General features: G+C 41.2%; 1 protein-coding gene and 1 pseudogene across 12 annotated transcripts in view; one reads left to right on the top strand and one right to left on the bottom strand.

The window, feature by feature from the left end:
* NCOA2 (nuclear receptor coactivator 2) overlaps positions 1–22040 on the top strand; it is a 271124-nt gene that overhangs the window by 230806 nt on the left and 18278 nt on the right. For 11 of the 12 annotated variants that reach the window (XM_019925202.3, XM_019925196.3, XM_019925200.3 and 8 more), the window contains 5 exons: positions 3207–3417; positions 5735–5941; positions 8686–8901; positions 11873–12002; positions 21265–21430. In XM_019925202.3, the coding sequence (XP_019780761.1) occupies positions 3207–3417; positions 5735–5941; positions 8686–8901; positions 11873–12002; positions 21265–21430 (930 nt within the window). The remainder of the gene's footprint in view (positions 1–3206; positions 3418–5734; positions 5942–8685; positions 8902–11872; positions 12003–21264; positions 21431–22040) is intronic. The other variant, XM_019925203.3, reaches the window with a different exon arrangement.
* On the bottom strand, positions 15422–16636 carry LOC109548332 (vacuolar protein sorting-associated protein 29 pseudogene; annotated as a pseudogene).

Here is a 22040-nt window from a genome sequence, read left to right as displayed (position 1 = left end):
AGATTAACCTTAGACTTATTTTAAACTCATCATATTCGACACAAGAGTAGATCACAAAGGAAGAATCATGAATCCTATCATTAGAACTCTTTGAAACTATGATGGTTATTTTTCTATTCAAGATGGTTTAAAGTATCATTTTATTTGTGTGAAAAGAATAAAGGTAAAAAGGAAAGGTGAGAGTCTGGACCCAGACTATTGATCTATATTGTAAAAGCTTTCTTTTACACATGTCTGTGATTGGGAGCAAATACAAGAGCATCCATTGAGGAAAATAATATACTTTATTTTTATTATCGTTTATATGAACCTATTTATTTGGGCCGTCTCTCATTCAAGGCATCTGCAAAGCTTTCTCAAGAAGTAGCTTATTGGGCTTCCTTGGTGGCGCAGTGGTTGAGAGTCCACCTGCCGATGCAGGGGACACGGGTTCGTGCCCCGGTCTGGGAGGATCCCACATGCCACGGAGCGGCTGGGCCCGTGAGCCATGGCCGCTGAGCCTGCGCGTCCAGAGCCTGTGCTCTGCAGCGGGAGAGGCCACAACAGTGAGAGGCCCACGTAGCGCAAAAAAAAAAAAAAAGTAGCTTATTACTTATTACGGCCCACCCTCTCACCCGTTCACAAACAATGAATTTTAAAATACTCTACGCAAGGCAGCATTACTGTAGTAGGGAAACCTGGTTTCCTAGGATAGCAATAAACTTCACAGTTTATTAGAACCTCTTAATACCTCTGTAGCTATTTTCATGATACAACCATAAGGATATTTATCCATCTTTTTTTTTTTAATAAATTTATTTATTTTTGGCCACGCTGGGTGTTTGTTGCTGTGTGCAGGCTTTCTCTAGTTGCGGCGAGCGGGGGCTACTCTTCGTTGCGGTGCGCGGGCTTCTCATTGCAGTGGCTTCTCTTGTTGCGGAGCACCAGCTCTAGGCGCACGGGCTTCAGTAGTTGTGGCTCGCGGGCTCTAGAGCACAGGCTCAGTAGTTGTGGCACACGGGCTTAGTTGCTCCGCGGCATGTGGGATCTTCCTGGACCAGGGCTCGAACCCGTGTCCCCTGCATTGGCAGGCGGATTCTTAACCACTGCACCACCAGGGAAGTGTCCCTATCCATCTTTATGAAGCTTTTTTCTGAGAAATTATAGAAATGATAGGAATTTCTATGAGAAATTGAGTTGATTCTGGGAAATGTTTTAAATTACCGGTTAAAGTAGTTGAGGGAACTCATCGGGTTGACTGAGTGTCCATTGCTATGTTCCAGGCACTGTCCTCAGAGGGTGATAAGTGCTTATTACACTGATGTTTGTATCTTACGTATTCAGCAAAACATGATAACGATAGCTTTCCAACGGAGTCACTTTACTCATGTTTAACTTACCCAAAATTGTCTATACACATTCAGAAGAAGAAAAAAGGAGAGATAGCTATTAAATGGTTAGGTCACGTGAGCAGTTTTGCCCACCGTTCAAGAGACTTAACTGGGTTTTGGTTCCCTTGAAGCTCCAGTAGTGTGGAAACGTAGCTACAGGCTTTTTCAGTGCGGAATGGCCCCCGCGTAAACTTCGTCATTTCAGACTCAGCCAGAGAAGCAGTAATGTGCTTTCACTCTGGAGGGAAAACTGGCTGTGTTGCCCTTGGTGGAGGGGACATACAATAAGGTTCCTTCCCGAGCCGTCCTAAGGATCATTTTGTCTGTGTCTGTCTATACTTTAGGATGCTAACTTTGGAACCTAACCCTTACCTAAGATGTAGCTCTCCCAAGTTTGATCCCTCCCTCTTTTGTTAGAAACGGGTGACTAAACTAACTAGAAAATGGTCTTGTAATTACTCAAACAGTGCATTAGGAATTCCCTGGAAAATGGATCTCCAAGTTCTCACTAAGCTAGTTGACTCTGAACAAAGAATCCAATAAAATGTCACTTCATTGTATCCTTCCTAACTTGAGAAATTATGTCCAGTAAAAAGACTTCCTGTATAGATTTACATTTGCCATAAATTGCAAAAACCTTAGTAAATGCAGCTTCTAGTGTATAGAATAAAACTGTAAGCCATTCTGCTTTAAGTATACCTCCTGTCAGATGTAAATGCTTTCATTTGAATTGCCAGTGTAGACAAAAGGGTCAGTCACATGGTCATGGATTCAAAATCCATCCAGTGACTTTGGGGAAGTTGCCTAACTTGTGTTTTTCCACCTGCACATCAGAAGAATCATTCTTACCACTCTCTTCACTAGAAAGTAATCCTGGGAGTTAACTTAGCCATTTTCTTATGTGGTTGGCACGGTCTGATTTTAAATACTTGGCACACAGATAGGTTCTACTTAAACGAATATAAATTCAGTTGAGCTCTCTTGGAAGAAAAGCACTAGGTGTGAAATAGTGGTGATATGTACCTTATTATTTTAATGTTGGTAGTTGAAAGGAAATTATTTTAATAAAGGGGAAAGCTATAAGAAATATTTTTATGGCTTCTGTAAAGTCAAATTAATAGCTGCTGTGTTTTCATCCTGCTTCCCTGCATTTGTCACCAAAGCTGGTGAGTGACTGAGAAAGCCAGTGTCATTCGAAACTGAAAGTGTAAGCAGGAAAAAAACACCACTCAAATGGAAAAGACAGGGCTGAGCTGTTCATGGTTACTTCAAGCTCCTCGTGCGTTTCACTCCTTGCTCTTAAAAAAAAAAAGAAAGAAAGAAAGAAAGAAAAACAAAGTTCTAAAAGGAAATGACCATTTACTAAATACTGATTTCATGTAAATTTGGATCATATTTTCCACCAGTTTTTTGTTGTTGTTATTTCGTCAGGAGAGTTAACCACAAAACCTAGGCCTGGACTGTAAGTCATAGTACACCCATGGTTAATTAGAAATACACATACTCATAATTAATTGAATTATTCGCATAAAATAAAGGGGAATTTATAAATTGCCAGTGAATCACAGTGCTAGAAGAGAGCTGTCTTTCTAATTGAGGCATCTCTCTTTTCACAGATGAGGAAACTGAGGAGCAAGAGATTAAATTATTTGTCCTTTGTTGATTTAATTTTTTTTAAAGATGATCAGTTAACTGTTAGGCCTGAGGTTCGCATGTGTCTGCGTCTCTTGTTTGGCTCTGGTGCCTTATACCGGTTAGGTCTGTAATTGCAAACCGGGACTGTGGCGCCCACTCTTCGCGTGGGACTGGATAAACCCTTCTGTTTGTTAACCGCAGCCTGGCAGTGAGCTGGACAACTTGGAGGAGATTTTGGATGATTTGCAGAATAGTCAATTACCACAGCTTTTCCCAGACACGAGGCCAGGCGCCCCTGCTGGATCAGTTGACAAGCAAGCCATCATCAATGACCTCATGCAACTCACAGCCGAGAGCAGCCCTGTTACACCTGTTGGAGCCCAGAAAACAGCATTGCGAATTTCACAGAGCAGTGAGTATGAGATATTGATGGTTATGCCAAGAAATTCCCATGTTATCACCATCAGAAACAGGGGTTATTAAAATCTGACGCAAACAGCTTAGTCACTTCAAGGTTTTTATGGTCAGATAGCACCACCTACTGTCCCAGCCCTTCAAAACAGTATTCAGGGTGGATTCTAGTAAACATGGCCTTTTTGCAGGCGCTTGTGGTTAATATAATCAACACGGAGCGAGACTGACCTGCATTGATAAAGTTCTTCGGGTGATTGTCATACTTCCCTTCATTTCAGTTACTGCCTTCATAAATGGAGCTTAAAATAGATTTTCTGTGTCTTAATATATGGCTGAATACTTAAAAGACAGAAACTTAGAAAGTTATGCTGACTTTTCAGGAATAATATCCTACTAAAAATTTTTTATCAAAATACTCATACATGAAAGGGCTACACACATGAAAAATATCTTGTCCTGTCTCTTAGGAATCCTCATATAAATATCCATTTTACATGGAAATTTATCATATAAATGTTTTCTAAGTGCATCTTAAGTTTAATTAGTATGATATACAGCTGGAAGACCTTAGACTTTTATAAGTTACATTTTTTATCGCTTACTTTTAGTTTTTTAATTTTTTTAATTTATTTGGCCGCACTGTGCGGCTTGCAGGATCTCAGTTCCCTGTTCTTGGTTTTTTTTGGCCGCACCGTGCAGCATGCGGGATCTTAGTTCCCCGGCCAGGGATCGAACCTGTGCCCCCTGCAGTGGAAGTTCAGAGTCTTAACCACTGGACCACCAGGGAGTTCCCTATTTTATATTTTTGTAAGTTTAAGATGAGGTCTTTCTCCACCTTGAACACTTAAGTTTACAAACTTGATAGTTAGCCAAAGTTGTCCGATAGTTTTGAGCAGAAGAAAATATCTTTCCTGCGCTAGGGACATGATCTGTAGAAAGACAGAGAACCTCTTCAGTGTTAAATTGGTGAACAGAATGATTTGTCCCTCTTCAGATACAGTTTGACCCAAAGCTTAGCGTCTGTTCTCAAATCAGAAATGGCAACCATCAACCAAATCACAAAATATCCTTGATTAATAGATCTTTTCTCAAAGTGATTCGTGAACATTCTGAAAAGGGTAAAACAACACAGAGTTTTTGCTTGTTACCTGTCAAACGTGCCTACTTCTTAGGGAATGGAGGGTTGCTTATGGCCTATGAGAGATCACAAAGTCAGAGAGTTGAGAAGTGAGTAAGAAACACAGTAGCGGGTTTACGCTCATGACCCAGCGGAGTTAATAGAGGACTGCATGAAAACTCGTGGTTTCTCCTCTATCTGTACCTCCTGATGGTATTCAGACTACTGAATGGTAACCAGATACCTAAACCTGAGGAAGTCAGCTTAAGCATGTACATCATTTTCATTTAAACCCTAATTCTTCTAAATATTTTATTTCTGTTATTGATTGTTAAGAACGTTAACGTGTTTTAAATGTTCTATTTCATACTGTGTTTATATAATTCAGAGAAAATAAAGTCCTTGATATTATTTAATATATTAGCTCTATGAATTGTAATTTATAATATCTCTGTTCTTGTAGAAACATTGTTATCAAATCACTGGTTGTCTGTGTGATAGTATAGTGCACTGGTATAGTACTTACTGCACAATAAACTCTTGTGAACTAACCATAAGAATCCTTTCAAATATAAATGTATCTGGAATTTAAAGAAGCTATATTTAGAAGACTTAACAGGGCCCTAAAGCTTCAATACTAACTTCAGGTACCAGAGTTCACACATTTAAAGATTTTAACTTCCAATGAGAGTAGACATTTTTAACCTAATTCTATTCCTAGGAAAGTCCAATTAAAAAATGATAGTCTCATGTCCAAACCACACGTATCTGGGTTTGGTGCTATATGCAGGAGATGTTTATGGCTTCACAGCTGTGACAAAGCAATATTGCTAAATTCAAATAATATATGAAAAAAAATATTAGTAGTTTCCTTAACAAATACAGTTGAATATTAGAAGTTAATATTGGGGTGAAAAATATATGGTAAATAATAGACATGTTCTTTTTTTTCCTTTTACTTTTTTTTGTTTTGAAAGGTTGTCAGGAATTAAATTAGAGACTTGTTGATTAGATTGCAAGTCTATGTTTTCGCGCCACATGTTTTTTTTGTCTGTGAATTTGTCTTTTCTGTAGGCAGTTGGTCCCTGACATGCATATCTTTGTTATTTTACAAACGACATTTTCCCTGAACACTACTTCTGTTGCTATATTCCATTATCCTATATTAACCTTAAATTTTCATTTGTTTTCTCCTTAGCTTTTAATAACCCACGACCAGGGCAACTGGGCAGGTTATTGCCAAACCAGAATTTACCACTTGACATCACATTGCAAAGCCCAACTGGTGCTGGACCTTTCCCACCAATCAGAAACAATAGTCCCTACTCAGTGATACCTCAGCCAGGAATGATGGGTAATCAAGGGATGATAGGAAACCAAGGAAATTTAGGGAACAGTAGCACAGGTAAGGGCTCAAATGTGCTGTTAACTTTATCGGTGGGTTATTTAACTTAATGATGTATTCATCCACATCAAACTAGTAAAATTTTTCAAGTGAAATTTTTTATGCTAGAAACTAACATTTGAATGTAACTAAATTCTGCAAATTTTCACTGCGAGCATGGTACATGAAACATCGGAAGGCATTCAAGTAAGCTGACCCTTTTGTTCTGTGATCATTGTTTTTACAAGGGTTCTAATCATTAATCCTATGGCATAGGCTTATTTCACTTCTACTCCAGTTACTATTCCAGACATTGTAGTGATATGTGTAAAATAATTTGGTGGTTGCTAGCTTGTCGTGATAATCTGCTGATAACCCCAGAATTTCCTGTTAGTTGATGACTTGTGTTGGACGAATTTCAGAATGAAGGTTTAAAATTCAACCAACCTTTTATACTCGCAACGATAGCAATTCTCATTCCAAAAAAAAACGTTAATTAAAAATAACGAACTTAAAAAAAAAAAAAAGAACGAACTTTACATAGTAGTATGCCTGGCCTAAGAGTAGCTGATCCAGGGGCTCCATTTTTAAAGATCTGTGAAGTTGCCTGTGATCTGGTTTGGCCCTTGACCTGCTGTAACTTAAGGTGTCTGCCAAGTTGCCCATGCATATTCCTAAGTGGTAGTCACCGTCATAGCAGCAACCGTACTTCCAAACCTCCACCCAGTTCAGGCTAGGAACCGCTGCTGCAGCATTGATTGCTATTACCACCACGTCCTGTACCCTATGGTATCTGTACCCTGTGGTATCCTGTACCCTTAGGATGCTAAGTTTTCTGATGGAGAACTGCTCACAGTTTACCGCTGGAGACAAAGGCATTGAAAGAAACAGATATTATAAAAAGAACTTATATTCCTGGGTTTTAATTCTTGGTGTTTTTTTAGCTTAGTCTGTAACCTCTGTATACACATTGCCATTTAGATAGTTAACAGAAAATAAGAGTTCAATCTAAGTGTTGAAAAGATGGATTTCTTTTTTAACTTTCTGTTGCTGGTAAGCAATTCATGGGAAATGTGAAGAATGTTGTATTAAAATAGTTTATTCATTCAGCAAGTATTTATTAGGTGCCTACTATATGTGCCAGGCACTGACTACATCACTAATTTATTTATTTGCAGAAACAATGCCATATTAGTTTTACATTATTTTTACAATAAAGTATTGATTTATATAAGTAAAATATTGACTTATGTAAAATTCTGTAAGGGAAAAGGAGCCAATGATTTATGAAAGGTGGCTTCTTCTTACTGGAATACGAGAAGATCTGGGTTCTTGGAGGAACCTTTAGGAATTGGGGGATATACCTATATTCAAATCTGGGCAGCCTGGAGATGACTGACATCCAGGCTATGAAGATCATACAATGCCTGTGCTTTGTTTCAAAAAGAAAAATGAAAAAAACCTTAAGGAGACTACCCTGGTTACAACTGCATTAATATTTCGAATTATGGATTATTTTCCCTCCTGCTTTCTATAATCTTGTTATATTAATTAGATAATAGAGGTTTTTTTTTGATAATAGAGTTTTTGAAAGAGAAAATGCCTTTTCTCCCACATCTTTGTATAATTCAAACCTAGCCTTAAAACGGTTTTTAAAATATGTATTAACATCATATTGTTCTAACTTGTTCAGTCTATTTACCCTTAACTCTAAACCATCCTAATGTAGCACATTCTCATTTCACCAGTGAAAAACCATCCGCAATACATGTTCTCTCCATTTCTGAAATAATACCCTATTTTTTAGTTGTTTATCATAACAAAAGTAAATGAAAGCAAGCCGTGTCTCTGAAAGCAGAACTGTTACACATCCATTATTAAACACTTCAGAATGAAGGGTCCTCACTTGGGGTTGTTCCCCTTTAGGATATCAAGTCTTAGCCCGTGTCTGGCCATTGCCAGCATCTCGGGGGGCAGGCCAGAGAGAGCAAACACATGATCTGCCCAGCAGTGTTGTGCTCTTCTCACTGGTGTGTGTGGTCACATAGCTGTTACTATCTCATGTATACAAGGGTTTTTACAAATCTGTCCCAACGCAGCCTAGACCTATATCGCCAGGAGTGTGGTGGTCCAGGTCCACTGAAGTGGTTGGCACTCTCTTGCCTTGGCCAAAAAGAACTGGAGTGGAAAGATGCTGTCATTCCCCCAGCTTCCGAGGCTGCTTTGGTCAGCTTGGAAGCTTAACAAATTAATAATGCTCAGAAAGGGATTTGGGGATTGAAAGTCTGGCCGGGGCTTCATGGGATATTCTCTGTGATTTGGGTTTTTTTTTTTTTTTTTTTTTGATTTGGGTTTTTAATTCGAATATTGATTATCAGTTTTTACCTTGTTCCTCTTAGCCTCACCTCTCTTTTGGAAAGTAAAGCATTGACGTGTATATCAGCTAATGTGATTCACTTCCTGAGGAAGGAAGTTGGGGTTATCCACATGCCACAGCACCTGTTTCTAAGTACATATGGGAACAATTTTAACAGCTTTTCCGAACTGTAAAGAGTGGCAAGTCCGTGTTGTGAAAAACTTCGTAGTAATTGCCATCTCGTATTTCTTAGCCAGGGGCCCGTGTCTGTGCCGGTGAGGGCCTGAGCTGTTGGGCTAACCGTGTATTGAGAATGGACGTCTCGTACCAGAGTCAGATCATCTGGTGTTCATACATGCTGACTGTGTTTCCAGTCACTGTATCTCCGTTTTCTCTGGCTTGCCTGCAGGCATGATTGGTAGTAATGCTGCCCGGCCCACCCTGCCATCTGGGGAATGGGCACCTCAGAGTTCTGCTGTGAGAGTCACCTGTGCTGCTACCACCAGTGCCATGAACCGGCCGATCCAAGGAGGTATGATTCGGAACCCAACAGCCAGCATCCCCATGAGACCCAACAGCCAGCCTGGCCAAAGACAGATGCTTCAGCCTCAGGTCATGAATATCGGTAAGGGAGTTCCTGTGCTCTTTGCTTTTCATTTTTATCCTTTCTTAGAAGAAGAGAGGAGCAAGCTCCATAAGTCCTGTCGAGACATGCTGCTAATTTGCGGTTTAGGTCATCCCCCCACGTCAAGCTGTCATAAGTGGGATTTTGCTGGAACTCTGTATAGGATCATAGAATTGCAGGTTTTCCGGTTACCTAAGAGAACCCACTACCTTTATGATGTTTTATTTTCGTTAAATTGTCTAATTTCAACTTTTGCAGGGAGTGAATTGCACTGTAACACTGTAAATGTTACACAGATGATATTCTGAAGAAGTATTTCAGTGGTGCACCAGTGGTTCCTAACTCTGCATGGTCATCAGGACCTTAAGATGCAGATCCCTGGGCCACTACCCAAGACTATTAAACCAGACTCTCCCAGTTCCTCACTGAAAGTGCAGGCTCTTAGAGAGCATCTCACAAAATGTAGGGATCACTAGAATTCTATTTGGATACAGTTCACATGTTATTAAAATTAATGATCTGATACACTGTGTGATACCATTTATATGAAATGTCCAGAATGAATAGGCAAATCTGTAGAGAAGGAAAGTAGATTCGTGGTTTCCTAGGGCTGGGGCTCTATGGGGAGAATGGGGAGTGACTCCTAAGGGTCATGGGGTTTCTTTTGGGGGGAATGACAACATTCTAAAATTGATCATTGTGCTGGTTCTACAACTCTGCAGATACACTAACACCCACGGAATTGTACACTTTACACGGGCTAATTGTATGGTATGTGAATTATATCTCAATAAAACCATTATTTTTTTTAAAAAGTAATGCAACTCAAGATTTTCTTAATCATTGACATACTAACCTTCCTCTTTCCTCGTACATTAGCATAATTCAGATACGTTGACGTTCACGTACTTTTTCATATACTTGGATATGGTGCACGATGAGTAAGCGCTAAATCGTTAATGGAAAAATGCCAAGATTGTTTTTTTTTTGGTTTTTGGTTTTTCTTTTTTTAATTAAATTTTTTTTTTTTTTTTTTTTTGCGGTACGCAGGCCTCTCACTGCTGTGGCCTCTCCCGTTGCGGAGCACAGGCTCCGGACGCGCAGGCTCAGCGGCCATGGCTCACGGGCCCAGCCGCTCCGCGGCATGTGGGATCCTCCCGGACCGGGGCACGAACCTGTGTCCCCTGCATCGGCAGGCGGACTCTCAACCACTGTGCCACCAGGGAAGCCCACCAGGATTGTTTTGACACGATAACGCAGAGCGCTCATCCTACCGCAGCATCGGTTTTCTTTTCTGGTTAATTGCTCAGCGCATTTTGGCTTATTGTTTCTGAGTTGACATTCACGTTGCCTTTCTACAGAGAATGTACTTCAAATTAATAATGTGTGATTCCCAAACATAAATTCACATAATTTGAGGCTTACGTGAAAATACTAAGAATGGCCAGATTTCCATTCAAAAATAAACTGGGAAATTTTTAAAATGCTAATTCGTTCATTTAAAAATCATTATAAATACCTTATATCCAGAAATTTCATTTATCCTCAGTGTTTCTTCTCTGAATGGCACCTGGCTTTTGAACTTGAAATATGGCTCTGTGAGCTTCACTGTGTAGCTGAATTTCTCTGATTTTTAATAAGCTCGAAAAAGCCGTGAACTCGACAGAAAAGTATCTGTTGTAATGGAAAACAGGTCTACAGATAGTGATAATAAAATCATTAAAGAGCTCATATCATGCATTAGCTTTAATCCTCTACAGAGAACTTCTAAGAAAGAGCACATCTGAGTTGTCTGGGCCACCTTTCTGCTCCTCCTTCACTCAGACCAGCACTTCTCAAAAGTATGTCCAGGACCTCGATGCCCTTTTAGGGCGTCTGCCAGGCCAAAACTATTTTCATAATAATACTAAGATATTACGTACCTTCTTCACTCTCATTCTGTCATGGACGTACAGTAGAGTTGGCTAAAAAAATCTTGTTTATGTTGCAAACAAACAACGTCATAGAAAAAGAAATCAGATTTGTGGTGGGCAGAGGGGAGGTGGGCAGAGGGGAAATTGGATGCGGGCGGTCCAAAGGCACTGACTCCCAGTTATAAGTTCCAGGTACATAACGTTACAACAAGGTCAATGTAACTAACACTGCTGTGTGTTATATATGAAAGCTGTTAAGAGAGCAGATCTGGAGAGTTCTCATCACAAGGAAAACAAATTTTGTATCTATTTGAAATAATGGATGTTCACTAAACTTGCTGTGATAATTATTTCCTGATGCATGTAAGTCAAATCATCGTGCTGCACACCTGAAACTTCTGCAGTGCTGTATGTCAATTATATCTCAACACGACTGGAAGAAAAAAATCTTGTTTACGTTAACATAGTGGATTTATTGTGATGACTTTTAAATGAATTAATAATCATTTTTTCTTTTTCCAGTTTTAATTTCCAATATAGTAAATATCAGTGAGATATAACCCACATACACAAAAGCTGTACTTTAAGAATATAAAGACTCCTGAGTCCAAGGGGCTTGGAAATGCTGATCTAGAGTCTTTAAAGTGGGTGATTAGGGCTCCCCTGGTGGCGCAGTGGGTGAGAGTCCGCCTGCCAATGCAGGGGACACGGGTTCGTGCCCCGGTCGGGGAGGATCCCACATGCCGCAGAGCGGCTGGGCCCGTGAGCCATGGCCGCTGAGCCTGTGCGTCCGGGGCCTGTGCTCCACAACGGGAGAGGCCACAACAGTGAGAGGCTCACGTAGCGCAAAAAAAAAAAAAGTGGGTGATTAGCCTTGGTATTTCTTGCCTTTTTTTCTATTTCAGAACAAAAATTCTCTTATTATTTTCACCTAATTATTATTGCTTCTGTCTTTCTCTGTAAACTGTATATTTCTCTTTCTATTCTATAACCAAAACGGATAACTTTCCTTAATACAAGTTGTAAGATTTTGGAATTGTTTCCTTCTCCCATTTCAGGGCCATCTGAATTAGAGATGAACATAGGGGGACCTCAGTATAGCCAACAACAAGCGCCTCCAAATCAGACCGCCCCCTGGCCTGAGAGCATCCTGCCGATAGAACAGGCACCGTTTGCCAGCCAGAACAGGTGAGTCTTGAGCGCTCAGGAGGTCCCGGAGAGTAGAGTTCATGAGTGCCGTGAGTTATCTCAGACCCAGGCCAGAAGTTAGTCTGGTCCTTTTGAACAGTTGGTGCCTGACCAGTTTTCATGTATTCAAACTATATCATTTACTGGACTGGGAGTACAGGGATTCGGGGGGGCGGGGGATCCAAAAATCAGTTTGACCTAGCACATGCCTTTAAAGAAGTTATAATTTAGTTGGAAAATAAAATATGTAGACTAATTAATAACTGTAATATGAGCTAGTATGTACTATAAATGCCCTAAGAGAAACAAAACATATTTCAAGGGATCATCCAATTGGGGTGATTGGGGAAAAAAGCTTCAGAGTCTTGAGTAAAGGTATCATGTCAGGAGGCAGAGATGGCAGGAAGCCAGTCCATCTGGCAAAAGCAGAATAATCAGAGTCCTGGAGGTCACAGAAGCAACACAGTATGTTTAGGGTAACAGAGAATAGTCTAGTTTTATGTTACATATATTTTACCACTTTAAAAGAAAAATAAAAGTATCAGAAGATTTGGCCAGGGACTTCCCTGGTGGTCCAGTGGTTAAGACTCCCTGCTTCCGGAGGAAAACTAGCAAATGATGGAGCAAAAATGCACATTTCGTCTGTTGCATTCAAAGTGCTATAATTCAGAAATGTGTCAGTGAAATAAATGCCTGAATGTTTAAATTTTCATAAAAAGTAGCCTTTAAAATATATTCAGATAAGAAAATGTTTTGACCTGTGTATACTGTCCAAAATCATTAAAAAAATTATTGGGGTCTTAAATTTGCTGTATTTTAAAAACACTGTTGCATACATTCATTTTGTATCAAGTAAAGTCACAAATCCTCCTTTTCCAGCTTAAGAAAATATATTGTATTTACCTTAAATTTTCATGATTTAATAAACATTTAATCTTACTAATTTTTAATGCTTAATAGGAAAGAAAACTAAACCAAAGATTTTTTTTCAAAGTATTCCCATAGCTCGCAGTTGAGATGATGACAGTCATTTTTGCACAGATTCTTCTTCAAGAATTCAATTCACAGCTATTGACTTTTTTCCTTCCTCTTATAAAAGAAATAAACTATACTGATATATTCAAAAAAAAAAAAAGACTCCGTGCTTCCAATACAAGGGGCATGGGTTCGATCCCTGGTCAGGGAACTAAGATCCCGCATGCCACGGGGCACAGCCAAAAAAGAAGATTTGGCTGGAAAAGTAGATTAGTAATGGAATAGATTTATAGAGAGTCTTAAATACCAAACTCTTCTTCAGCCCTTTTTCTTTCTTTCTTTCTTTCTTTCTTTCTTTTTTTTAAATATTTACTTATTTACTTGGCTGTGCAGGGTCTTAGCTGAAGCACGCAGGATCTTTGTTGCCTCGTGCAAGATCTTCACTGAGGCACGCAGGATCTTTTTAGCTGCAGTGTGTGAACTCTTAGTTGCAGCATGCGGGATCTAGTTCCCTGACCAGGGATGGAACCCGGGCCCCCTGCATGGGGAGCACAGAGTCTTAACCACTGGACCACCAGGGAAGTCCCTCAGCCTTTTTTCATTAAGCCGTTGAAGAAGTTTTTAGAAAAAGGAAGTGGTATATGATCAAGTTTGATTGAATTTTTTTGATTCTGATTATTAGTCTAATCATTTTTGTTTCTTTGTAGGTAATCTTTTCTAATTGCTTTTGAAATATTTTTAGAATTGCTATACAGTAGTCTTACTATAGTGTGTCTAGGTGTGGATTTATTTATTTATACTGCTTGGTATTTGGTGTATATTGTGCTTATTTTATCTGTGGATTCATCAGCTCTGGAACTGTAGCCATTATCTCTTTATGTACTGCCCCTCCGCCATTTTCTCTATTCTTTCTTTCTGGGATTCTGGCAAGACATACGTTAACCGTCTCTTTCTACATCAGATTTTTTAAAACTTCTACCCTCCTTATTTCTTAACCCATGTATTTTCCATCTCCCTGTCTCTCTGTACTACATTTGGGATAATTTATCCATATCTATATTTCATTTCATTAATTATCTCTTTAGCTATGTTTAAACCAATTATATTTTTCATTTCTAAAAGTTCTGTTTGCCTGGTTATTTTTCATAGTCTCTTACTGTTTGCTTATTTTTGTGATTCCATCTTTGTATCATTAAACATCACATTCATCATTACTTTCTAAATTTCTTGATTCGATAATTCCAATATCTGGATTTCTTGTGGTTCTAAATCCAGTGATTGACTCTTGCTCGTGGTGGCCTGTTTCCCTGAGTAATTTGGTAATCTTTCATTGGGAGTTCCTAGTTGATCTTTGTCAATGATCCAGCAGGGGGTTAAAGTTGAAGACACTTTTCATGCAAGGGAATTTGCATTGGTCTGTGCTGGAGGTGAGGGTCTCCGCTCACCACTCTCCTCAGTGCAGTCCAGCACTCTCCACTCAGCTCTTTCACCTGGCTGTGGCCCAGTGCCCCAGCTCTCAAGGATAAAACTTAGGTGTTGCTCAAGTTTTCACTCAAAGATGGTTCTTGTTCCATTATTCCCTGCAAAGACAGTATCACAGTCATGTTATATGCATAATCCCATGGTTTTTAAGCAAAGCACTGGAAGCAGACGTTGCACAGGCGACCTTGAGGCCTATGTGATGGTGCTGCTTGGCCACTTGGGTGGGCAAAGAGCCCCGAGGCAGAGAAATAGTTAGGAGCCTAAGCAGGAGTCAGTGTGGGCACTTAAATGATGGAGGCAGTGTTTCTGGTCAGTAACCATGTTAGAAAACAAACTGGAGGAATTCTGCCTTGAGGCTCACATGTAGAAAGTTCGGGTTGGAGCCTCAGTGAAGACCTTCCAGACTGATCGTTTTGTCCTTTGGGGATTATTCTAGTCTAAAATTATGAAATACTTTTATCAAATTCACAAATGATGAAAGCAGGGTTTCTCAGATTTTATAAGGGTAGAATATTTCCAGAGCTTCTTGTTTAAAAAAACAAAAAATACTGATTTCATAGTGACTCTTTTTACCCTGGGATAAAATGCTTTTGCATAGCTCAGAACTGTGGTGTGGTGCCCATTTTCCTTTCTATATCTTTTTTTTTTTTTTTTATAAATGAAAAGTAACTTTATTACTGCGGAAGCGAAGAATGTATACAAGAAAATCTAGATTCTTTCTCCTCATGCACTACTTTGGTAATAAAGTTCCAAATATCAACTATGAAGATACTTACAAGGATAAATCTTTCTTAACATGTGCCCATTTACTGTGTGGTGGACATTTTTTCATAGAAATCATATACTTAAACTAAATATAATCTTATAGTTTACAAGAAGCTTAGAACATTGTATTAACAGAAGACGAGATTATATTTTACTGCAAAATATTATAAAAGTGATACAATTTTGTGGCTCTTAAATGTTTAATTACTTGAGTTGAACAGGGGAATGAAGAAGAAAAAAAGCCCAACAGAAAAATCATCAGGACACGCCTCACTTTAAGATTTTTTGTATTCGATTTGTTCTACTTTCACGTCGTCTCCAATTAGCTGATACACGTAAGCGACAACTGTAGAAGCCTGGATATCCATCAACACAAATGAAGGAATAATGTTCGTTTCCAAGGCATTATATGCTCCAGTGGCAGAACCTGGATTAATGTAGAATTTATTTTCATGCTCACGTGCTTCAAATTTATGTGTGTGTCCTGAAATAAGGATATCCATATCAAACTGCCTCTGCAGCAGGGCTAACCTGGCCACATCTCCCCGTGGAATAACTTCATGTCCATGGATCAGACCAATGTTGAACTGCCCAACAGTTACAACTTTCTGTTCTGGATAATTCAGATTCGCATCGAAGTCTCCTCTCACGGTATGAACATCACCAGCCAGAGTCTTGAGATAGTCATAGCTCTCTTTGGTACAAAGGTTTCTAGTGCAGAGAATGTGCTGAATCTTTCCTGGTACCAGCAGTTTTTAAAAATTTAGCTGGCAGACTGTTGCACTGGTGTGGGATGTGCAGGTCTCCTAATAGCAACGCCAACTGGAGATAGAACAGTCTTCATCTTTAGAGGGGGATCCCTTCAGAGATGGATTGAAGTACATAGTTAATGTGGGAAGCATCCTGTCACTGGGCTCTGCTCAGTCACCCCTTTGTATTATCTTAAGAGAGTGGTAAAGGATTCAGAGGATTCAATGAAGTTTTAAAAAAATAGCAGAAGATGAATATGAGTCTAGCAGTATTGGACGTGTGCGAAAAAGTTGGGAACTAGTTATTTCACTGAAGGAAAAGATGATTAGGGCAATTGCTTAATAACTGTTTTAGGGAGATAAGGAAGAGAGGGTGCTCGCCAGCTGTATTCCATTCACCTAGCGGGAGAAACTAGTGTCTTCCAACCCCCCTGTGCCTGTGAACCACCTTTGGGATCTCATTGAAAGGCAGGTCTGGGTGGAGCCCAGGAACCTGCGTTCCTAACAAGCCCCAGGTGATGCCAGCACCGCTGCTCCTCCGACGCGCTCTGTGTGGAAGAACAGACCAGAACCGCAGTCAGTCAGTGTGGCTCTTAGCTGGCCTAGCTGCCGAGGGCGGGGTGTGGCCTCCACCACCGAGCACTCTTCTTGGGGATAGAGCATCGCGTAAATAACCTCCGTGATCGTTCTTGGAGGTGGTACTTTCTCGGGGTCCTTCCAGCTCTTTGAGTCTGATTTCGTGGTGTCAGTGAGTATTGCGCGTTTTCTAAATATCTTTATTGGATATGTTAAAAAACACACCCATTTCCATGGAAACCTGCACATAGTAAAAAGGTAATCGAACAATTAAATCCAGTACCTGAGAGCTGGTTTTGGATGAAATGTCTAAGATTAGTTTCTCAGGGCTTCCCTGGTGGCGCAGTGGTTGACAGTCCGCCTGCCGATGCAGGGGACACGGGTTCGTGCCCTGGTCCGGGAGGATCCCACATGCCGTGGAGCGGCTGGGCCCGTGAGCCATGGCCGCTGAGCCTGCGCGTCTGGAGCCTGTGCTCCGCAATGGGAGAGGCCACAACGGTGAGAAGCCCACACACCGCAAAAAAAAAAAAAAAAGATTAGTTTCTAGGGAAAACTGGGCCCAACGTTAGGATTTTCACTGTTGCCCAAGCAGAGGAAGGGTTCTGTTAAAGCAAAAATGAGGACCTTCCCGGCTGTCCAGCAGCTGGGGCTCTGCGCTTCCACTGCAGGGGCTGCGGGCTCCATCCCTGGTTGGGGACTGGGATCCCGCAAGCCACACAGCACAGCCAAAAACCAAATAATAATAAAATGGAAGAATTCCGAGTACACACTGAGGCCAGCTACAGAGTCGGCTGGTTCAGTTTGCTGGGGGCGTTTCTGTGACTTGCCCTGCCCTGTTCTCTTGTTGCTGTCAGTTTTCTTTGTAGAAGAGCGCTGTGGACAAAGCAAAACATTTCCACCACTTTTAAAGTTATTTATTTCCGTTTTTCCAGCCACTTACCCCTCTTCTTTTATTTTAAATAATTCAGTTTGGAAGAAATTTATAACCAACTTTATGGTAGCCTTATTGTCATAGAAATCCAGAAATGATGGATAACAAAGGTTCTAACCACGTCTCTCTTTTGAAATAAAAGCAAAGCAGTGCCTTTTTAAAATCCCCTTTATAAGTATCACCATTAATATTTTATATTTTTACTGCCTACCTATTTAGGAATAGGTTTTTAACTGTTTTATGAACCCAGCATTAGTTTATATACACATTTCAGAAAGACAGTAGTTTAGCCCTTTAATCTCTAATGTATTCACATAGTTATTTATAGCTGAATTTCCATTTTCTGTAGTTTCATTGTGGTTTTTCTTCCTTTACTCATTTGGTATGTAAAAGAGTTGTTTAAAATATAGCCCCAAATTTATGGATGCTTTTTTGATGATTTCTATTCGATTTATAAAAGTGAACAGTAGCTGCCTTTCATGAAAGGCTTCCTTTCACATTAAGTTCAAAATCTCTGAGTAATTTGGTTTTCTCTTGTTCGTAGTGTGTCTAAGGGTAAAGGTTCTTTGGTTGATTCTTTCTCATCATGTAGTAGCTGCTACTTTTTTGCAGAATTTTGAAAACACACATGAAAAGTGATAGTATGGTATGATTTCTCAAACAAGAGCTCAGAATAGATCTTATTCCCCTTCTTATTACCATCTTTAATGTCCTGCTAGTCTATAAATAAATGAAAGTGTAGATTTCAAGAAATAAGGTTTTTATTGATGATGGATTAACTACCTTCTGCTAGTTCATTACTTACCATTTTGCCAACTTGGGGCCTCTGTGTGTTCTTCCCTTTATGCCTCTGAATTTTATCCTTGACTTAATATTATTATTTTTGTCAGCCACCGTCTAGATTGTAACTATATTTGTAATTGCCCAAAATGTAGGAAACTAATTTCTTCATTATGTTGGCAGCCATTATAAAGTTGGGATTGGAAGTCTGGGTCAATATTTTTTTCTATAAGCCAAGTGTATTATGATGTTTCTAAGGGAAGTGGTGTAACTCATGGTATGCCCAAATTTGTAATACCAAGCCACAGCGCAGTGTATTTTTCTGAGTATAAACATGTATTTTTCTGAGTATAAGGTATGATAACCTGGCTAGAGCAAGAAGCTTTTATTTTCACTTGCTTGCTGAACCTATGCAGTTCAAGTACTGGTCCAACAAAGAGATTGAAGATGGCCTCACTGGGCACAGTCTAGGGTTGAGGTTTCTAAATAAATGCCAACATCAAGCCAGCATAGTGCAGTGAGTGGTACTAGAGTTGAGAGGAGAGTGGGAGTGGTCCAGAGTGTCTGTGAAGGAGAAATGCCGAGCCCGGATGGGAAGGTAGAATTGCAGTTGGAGAAGAGGGTGGGAAATGTGGAACGGGAAGTCTTGGCATCATGGTGGGTATGCGGCATCCTCTGGAAAAAGGCCAGTTGCCCAGCGTGGCTGGGACCCACAGGGAAGTCATGGGCATTACGTTGGGAAAGGTTAGGCTTTACCAAAGTGTGTGTGTCCTTGAATTCCACCACCACCAGCACCCTGTCCCAGGGCCTTAGACATTGCGAGTCAGCTCAGTAACGGGAGAAGGAACCTGACAGCATCGTATCGGGAGAATCAGAGAGAGGCTGTAAGCCGGAAAGTGTCTTGAAGGTCCCAGCTCCAGTTGAAGAGGGCCTTGACCAAAGTGGGAATCTGGGTGAAGCATTGGTTTAACGTTTTTAATTAAAAAAAGAAAAAGCAAATGGGCTATTTTATTATGTGGGAAATCGTTTAGATGCAAATGAGCATCAGTAGTTCTTTTTCTTTAAGCCTTTGGATGTGTCTTCCCCGGGGGTGGAGCTGTCTTCCAGAGTACCAGACGGAGTGTCCTCTTCCTTCTGACGCTGGGTTTCAGGCAGGTGCAAACTGGGCAGTCTGCCTTGCCGTGGAGCCCGTGCAGCCTTGCTTGGGTTAAAAGGGAGTCGATTTCACATTAGCCGGTCATCAGCAGAGAGATCTGGGATGGGGGTTGTGGTCGTGTGGGAATAAAAGCTTCTGAAGCAGCAGAAGTCGAAAATTGTGAAATAAAGCTAGAGGAAGAGAATATTAACTAGCATCTTTGGGGAATGAGGTCTCAGGCCTAAGAGAATTTGGTAAATAGACAGCATCCACTCTTGGCTGACTTGAGCTCCTTTGTTCATGAAATTGACCGCATCTAAAGTGGGTCATTGCTCTTGGGGGAATCCCCTCCTCTCTCTGCTTCCCTGACACGCAGATCTGTGGCTGTCCTCCTCCTTGTTGCCGCTTTTCTGTGTCTGCTCTTTCCTCCCACTCCCTGAGTGTGCAGTGTTCTGGTCACAGCTGTGTTTAAAAAGTTGACTCTGGGAGAGTGTGGAAGCACGAAGGGCAATGGGGGAACCATTCCAGTGGCTGATGTCTTCCCGGGAACCAAGGCCATGGTGGGAGAAGAGGCAGGTACAGAGAGAGCCCCGGCCAGGAGCACGGGCCTCTGCCAGCGCTGGCGAGCGCCCTAGCGACGGGAACGCTTGGGTGGAGCGGGGTGGGCAGCGTAGCACACACGCTGGGCTCAAGATGGTACCCCTCACAGTGCCTCGCAGGCTGTGGGACGTGGGCTTGGAGCTGCGGACCGCCGGCGAGCAGGGTCGTCGAGGGCACACTTAAGTGGGTGATTTTCTTCACAAGTGACATGGGCTAAATGGAGAGGATAGAGTGTTTCCAGTGCACTGGGTTAGAACTGTTTGAAACTGACTTTTGGCTTTAATCCTCAGCATTTCAGGATTCTGGGCCAAACTGGCACAAAGCGTATGAAACCGGTTAGATAGGTCATTCATCCCTAGGTGAATCTATCATTGCTTAAGAATGAGGGAACTTACCTGTAAACTTTATCTTCTCCAAAACATATAGTAACTTTAAGAGTACAAATTAGAGTATCATTTCCCCTTTTGCTATTACAGTAACTCAGAAGCTCTTTTTTAAAACTCCCCAAGTTTGTCAGTTAATTTAAATTATAGGAGTTTTATATACCATAGAATTTGGAGTGCAGTGTTACGGTTTTATCACCAGTCACCTTATATAATAACAAACATAATTTGCATGTTCCTGGTCTACTTTTATTGAGTAACTCAGGAAGTCTAACGACCACGCTCCTTGAGGATTTTAATAAATGTTTACAAGTCCCACTTATGCGTGACAGAGAAACGTCCTATCAGTCCAGCCACGTGCAGTCTAACGGCAGCTGATTCAACAAACTTAATGGAGCTTTTATGCTCATAGTGTCCCTCAGATGGGTCTTCAGAACCTCATGCGAAATGAGACTGCAATCAACTGGCCTTTTTTGCTAAAATTCAGGAAACTCCTTTGACTACTTCAGTGCAAAGTAAACACATATACTCTTGAAGAGTCAGCGTGGGTTTGTGGGAACGTAGTGGTCACCTAGGTCGGTGTTGAATCCCGGCTTTGCAGCGTCTGCCTGTGTGATCTCCACCACAGAGTCTGACAAGCTCTCCAGCCCTCAGCGTTGCCAGCTTTAGAGCGGGGGCAGTAAAAACAAAGCTCACAACATCCGACGCCTAGGTGTGTGTCTGGCTTATCTCCGTTAGGCACTGGATAAAGTCTGTCTATTATTTAGGGTGGATGGTTGTGTCTGGCTGGTATAGTATTTTACTACTTTTGTCTTTAAGGGAAAAAAAAAATGTTCTCTAATCAACTAACTTTTCCACGGGCCTGAGATGAAGTTTGTCTCTACAGGCAGCCGTTTGGCAACTCTCCAGATGACTTGCTGTGTCCACACCCTGCAGCGGAGTCTCCAAGTGACGAAGGCGCTCTCCTGGACCAGCTGTACTTGGCCTTGCGGAACTTCGATGGCCTGGAGGAGATCGACAGAGCTCTGGGGATACCCGAGCTGGTCAGCCAGGTGGGCACAGGGCGAAGCTGGTGGGGACCGAGCACTTGCGTGGGCACGGAGGTACCTGTTCTCTTTGGTCGGCAAGTAATCTGCAGCCTGCTTTTTAGAATGCTTTCTTACCTGTTAACAAGCCAGCTCTGTGTGCTGTCTCCCCCACTCCTTGTTACTCCCACATCAAGAATGGAAAATACTGAGAATGAGTTTGACCTGTACTTTGGGTCAATTGAGCTGAAAGGCGGAAACTCAAGTCCAGCTCATCTACTGACAGGGAGGAACATGCAAGGGGCAGAGAAGCCAAGAACAGAACATTGCTGCCCCAGCAATCCAGAACCTTCCATCTAAAAAGTAGTATCCTTAAAATGGTTCTGACAAACCTAGGGGCAGGACAGGAATAAAGATGCAGACGTAGAGAATGGACTCGAGGACACAGTGGGGGGAAGGGTAAGCTGTGACAAAGCGAGAGAGTGGCATGGACATATATACACTACCAAATGTAAAATAGATAGCTAGTGGGAAGCAGCCACATAGCACAGGGAGATCAGCTCGGTGGTTTGTGACCACCTAGAGGGGTGGGATAGGGAGGGAGGGAGGGAGATGCAAGAGGGAGGGGATATGGGGA

The sequence above is a fragment of the Tursiops truncatus genome, chromosome 17 (assembly GCF_011762595.2).
Source record: "Tursiops truncatus isolate mTurTru1 chromosome 17, mTurTru1.mat.Y, whole genome shotgun sequence".
NCBI classification, from domain to species: Eukaryota; Metazoa; Chordata; class Mammalia; order Artiodactyla; family Delphinidae; genus Tursiops; species Tursiops truncatus.
This window is presented reverse-complemented; position numbering and strand designations above follow the sequence as displayed.